Source organism: Manacus vitellinus, unplaced genomic scaffold (assembly GCF_001715985.3).
Source record: "Manacus vitellinus isolate BGI_N305 unplaced genomic scaffold, ASM171598v3 scaffold_27_pilon, whole genome shotgun sequence".
Classification (NCBI taxonomy): Eukaryota; Metazoa; Chordata; class Aves; order Passeriformes; family Pipridae; genus Manacus; species Manacus vitellinus.
The window spans coordinates 10288926-10293760 of record NW_021940039.1 but is presented as its reverse complement, the minus strand read 5'-3'; the positions used below and the strand labels follow the sequence as shown (position 1 = coordinate 10293760).

Genomic DNA, 4835 nt, shown 5'->3' with positions numbered 1-4835 from the left:
GAGGGCAGCGAGGCACCGCCACCAGCCCGGGCTGGGCACAGGGGTGGGTCGGGGTGCCGCGGGTTTGGGCTGGTCCCGGTGTGCAGGGGCAAAGGTGAACGCGGGGAGAGAACTGCAGGGCTGTCCTTCAGTTCCTGGAGCTGCAGGACTGTGCTTAACCTCCTGCTGGAGTTGCAGGGCTGTCCTTAACCCCCTCCTGGAGCTGCTCCCGTGTGCACGGAGCAAACAGCTTTAGAAAGACAGATTTGGGCCGCGAATGTGGGAGAAGGGCAGGCGTGCTGTGCCGGGAGCCCTGAGGGATGTCGGGGGAGCAGCCCCAGCCCGGGGTGAGCGTGTGGTGCAATGCCCACTCCTGCAGCCCGTGCCCTGTGTCCCTGTGTCCCTATGTCCTGTGTCCCTGTGCCCTGTGTCCCTGTGTCCTGTGTCCCTATGTCCTGTGCCCTGTGTCCCTGTGTCCCTGTGTCCCTGTGTCCCTGTGCCCCTGTGCCCCTGTGTCCCTGTGTCCCTGTGTCCTGTGTCCCTGCCCGTGGGGTGGGTCGGTCCCGGCTGTGCCACCCCGGTGCCCTGCACAGGCAGCAGCTTCTCCTGCTCGTGGGGCTGGTGAGCAGGACCCGGCTCAGACTCAGCCCCACCAGGGCCCACCCGTCCCGGCTCTTATCTCCTCCCTGCCATCCCACCCCGTGCCCATCCCCTCCTTGCCCGGAGAGGGCAGTTTCTGGAGCTGTGGCCTCTATCTGTCCCATACAGTCAGGTGCCTCTGGTCCCACCCGGCCCCCCTGCCCTTGCTCCGCTGGGATTAACTGTTTAAAGCATTTTTTGGATTCTCGAGGTGGGTTTTGTTCACTGAGCCCTTTGTTTGCCGCGGCTCCCTGGAGCCAGGCACCGTAGGGAGCATTCACCCGAGGGCTGTCCCTTTCCCTGGAGTGAGGACTGGAGTGGCAGCTTTCCAAGGGCTAAAAATGACCTGCCAAGGGATGCCATGGTGCTGCCAGCGTGCCTGTCAGCTGCTCTGCGTCCCCCACAAACACCACCTGATTTTTTTATCCAGTGTTTTTATCCGTGTAACCAAGAGGGGCCTTTCCCCATCCCCAGAAGTGATTCCTCAGGGTACAAGAGGCTCGGTTCCAGCCCTGGGCAATGCAGTGCCCCCGTGTTCCAAGTGCCCTGGGCACTGGGAGGGTCTGACACAGACTGAGTTTGGCTCAGTAGTAGAATATCTGACGGGTCTTGAGTGTGTAAAATAGGTGAACACCTCAGATTAAAGGTTTTCCCAAAGTGAAAATGAGCCATCTCCTGCACAGCTCCATTGCTGACTGGTGTTGTGGGTGCCATGGACTCTGTCCTGGGATGCTCTGAGCTGTGCCTGAGCTGTTCCTGTTCTCCAGAAGGCTGGGTACAGGCAGGGGGTCAGTGAGGTTCATTGCCTGGGGAATCCCTCCTGGAATGGGACTGGAGAGCACAGGGCTGCTCCCCTGAAATGAGTCCCATCCTCCTGCCACCCTGTCTCCCTAGGGAAGACCTGCCCTGTCCAGGGGTAGTCAAAGGACTCCACTTGCCCTTTCAGAGCCCATCTGAGCTCTCCTCCTGCCCACCTCCCAGAAATCCCACACTCTCCAGTAGGGCCTCTGCTTTGTCTCCCAGGGCACCCCGGCTCCTCAGCACAGGGGGTTTGGGGGATGTGGCCCTGTGTGAGCAGCCACAAGTCCTTGAAACTGCTCTGCACAAACAGTCTGTTGTTGGGGTTGTGCTTTCCAGGGCTGTGCAGCTGCTCCTTCTGTGCTGCAGCCAAAGAAATGCCTCGTCCCAGGAGAGCCACCTTCCCACGGCCCCTTCCATCACACCCACCAGCAACGTGGTGTGAGAATTTAATGCTCATGGAAATGTAAATCTTGGTGGTCTGATCACAGAATTATTACTAATCTGTTAGAGAAGAAGAAAATATTGCTGCAGAAGAACTTTCAACAACAGCAGAGCCAGTGATTGATTTATGTGTGTTCAGTACCTGCTCTTTGTTACCTCGGAAATCAGTTTTGCCCAAGTCCCCAGTTTTCTTTACCCAGCAGTAAGTGGCCACTGGAGTTGTGTGACTGTGGGGTTTAGAGCCCTGGTGTCCTCAGGATGATCCTGCCCCTTTCTCATCAGTGCCTTTCCTCTTCTGTAACTGTGCCCTCACACTGTGGCCATAAATATGTTGTGCCTCATGGAATGGTTTGGGTTGGAAGGGACATTAAAGATCACTGAGTTCCAGCACAGAGCAGCTCTTTACTCCTCTGCATACAAAAGCTTTATCACAGAGTTACTCAGCACTAAGGAAGAGTAAAATGAATGAACAGTGACCCTCTGGGTGCTCAGGCAGAGGAGCCTCTGGAGGGTGAAGGTGGTTCTGCTGTGGGAGGAGCCAGTGGCTGGAACTGGGGGGGTTTCCTACACAGAACTGGGGGGTTTTGTGGGGAGGAGTCTCTCTCATCCCTGTTTATGGGAAGGGCTGTTCAGTGACTGCTGATGGGGGTCCTGCAGCACCCACCAGGCACAGGGCAGTGCCCGTGGGAGGTGGGATGGAGCTGGAGGGGCTGCAGGGGCCCGGGACAGGGACAGTCCTGCAGTGGCCTGGATCTCAGCCCCCTCCTCAGCAGTTTACCAGGACCCTGCCGGGTTCTGTTGTTGTTGCAGAGCCTCCCCCAGCCTCCAGCAGCCCCACCATGCAGGCAGACTCTGTGCTCCACAGCGGGTACTTCCACCCAGTGCTGCGCTCCTGGCAGGGCACGGCCACCACCTTCGACGCCTCCAACCTCATCTACCCCATCTTTGTCACGTGAGTGAGCCCTGGCTCTGGGGTCAGGGATGGACACGGCGCAGGGTGACTGGCTGGGTCCATCCCAGGAGCTCCCTGAGCTCTTCAGTAGGTTCAGAGTCCCTGTGCACGAGCCTGGGAGAGGGGCTTCCTTCTCACACCCGAGTCCTGACATCTCCGTCCCCTCCTCCTCCCACAGGGACAGCCCTGATGCTGTGGAGCCCATCCCCAGCCTCCCTGGACAAGCCAGGTACAAATCCAACCCCACTGAGCCATGTGCTGTCGCTGCTGGGATTTATGGCATGAGATGAGCATGAGCCAGGGGTGATGGCTCATGCCATCACCAACCCTCTGGTCCCTGCCCTGGGGATTCCCTGGGATCGGGCAGGGCAGGGACATTCATCCACTAAGGGAGTGGAGAGAATCATGCTGGGAATGCTGGGGAAGGAGCAGTACTGGGAGGGCAGCACCAGGGTCTCAGGCTGTCCCAGAGCACTCACACATTGTGTGGGTTGGAAGCAAATGGGGTTTCCAGCAGCAGCCACAAAACCTGTGCAAGGATGTGGGCTGTGGTCCTGCACTGGATCCTGCTGGACTGGCAGCTCCTGTCTCCATCTGCTGCCACATTAGCAGGGCTCTGGTCAGAGAGGCCCAGGGGGGTGGGTTGGTGGGAGGTGGGCTGGATCTGCAACAGGGAGGCCAAGATAAGGAATCCAAGGGCAGGGCACGTTTCTCCTTTCAGAGCAGTGTCCATGCTGGGCAGATAATGCTCCTGCAGCCCCAGATAAGAGCCCAGATTGTTCCTCCCAGTGTTCAGGCAACACCTCCCCTGTACCTCCAGCTGCTGCCTGGTGATGCTGGATTGCTCACAGGGCAGCATCCCAGTCACAGGCAGCTCTTCCCAGGAGCAGGTGTGGGTGCCTGGCAGCTCCCTTCCCTTTGCCCTGCTCAGGTATGGAGTGAACAAGCTCGAGGGGATGCTGCAGCCCCTTGTCCAAGACGGCCTGAAGTGTGTGCTCATCTTCGGGGTGCCCAGCAAGGTCCACAAGGTCAGTGCCTGGTGGTGAGGGGAGCTTGGGGCATCCACAGGGGTGTGGGAGAGCAGTGTGGGGCTGAACTTACAGCCCACTCAGCAGAGCACCTGGGGATGGGAGACTGCAGTGACACCCAAAAAAGCCCCCAGAGCTATGCAGGTGGCCCCAAGACCTGCACTCACTGCCCAGAAGGGCTTCTCCATCACCCTTTTCCCTCGGTGGTGGTCACACCATCCTGCCTTGGAGGGTCCCACAGTCCAGGAGCTGTTTCCTGGGCAGAGCTGCTGCCACGGAGGAGCCGGGGGGAAGTGTGGGCTGTGTGTGCTGAGGTGTTTGTGTTCCCACAGGACGAGAGAGGCTCTGCTGCCGATGCCGAGGGCACTCCTGCCATCCAGGCCATCAGGAGGATCCGCTCCACCTTCCCAGAGCTGCTCATTGCCTGTGATGTTTGCTTGTGCCCTTACACCTCACATGGGCACTGTGGTGAGCACGGCCTGGGGGCCTGGGCTGCACTCCTGGTGTTTTCCTGGCTCGGGGAGTCTCCAGGGATTTGCCATTTTCTGCTGAGGGGCTCCATGTGCTGTGGGTTCTGGCCAGCTCCTGCCCCAAGACCTGGCCTCCCGTTACCAGTGTAGGAAGCTGGGAGGCCTCTCCTGGGTTTTGACAGCAGGGTGGGAGGCACAGGTGGTTCAGGCCCTCAGTGTGACCATCTGAGTCTGTCTGAGCCCCACCTCTGTCTTCCCTTCCCTGGAGCACCCAGACCTCCAGGCCCTGCAGGGCTCCTTATCCACCTCCCTCAACACATTCCTCACTGCTGCTCTGAGCATCTCCACAGCTTGTCCCCAGAGCCACACTCCCCCTGGGGACTGAGGCACCTGCTGCCCCTGCCCTGGTGTGACCCCGGGTTTGTCTCCAGGTATCCTGCGAGAGGATGGCACCATCCAGAACGAGCTCAGCTGCCAGCGGCTGGCAGAGGTGGCACTGGCCTACGCCAAAGCAGGTGGGAGCCC

General features: G+C 59.5%; 1 protein-coding gene across 1 annotated transcript in view; it reads left to right on the top strand.

Annotated features, from left to right (window-relative positions):
- The first annotated feature begins 2676 nt into the window (after positions 1-2676).
- LOC103759695 (delta-aminolevulinic acid dehydratase) overlaps positions 2677-4835 on the top strand; it is a 6900-nt gene continuing 4741 nt past the window's right edge. Inside the window, exons 1-5 of the mRNA XM_029960614.1 lie at positions 2677-2812; positions 2991-3041; positions 3744-3840; positions 4173-4308; positions 4742-4825. Of these exons, the coding sequence (XP_029816474.1) occupies positions 2700-2812; positions 2991-3041; positions 3744-3840; positions 4173-4308; positions 4742-4825 (481 nt within the window). The 5' untranslated portion in view covers positions 2677-2699. The remainder of the gene's footprint in view (positions 2813-2990; positions 3042-3743; positions 3841-4172; positions 4309-4741; positions 4826-4835) is intronic.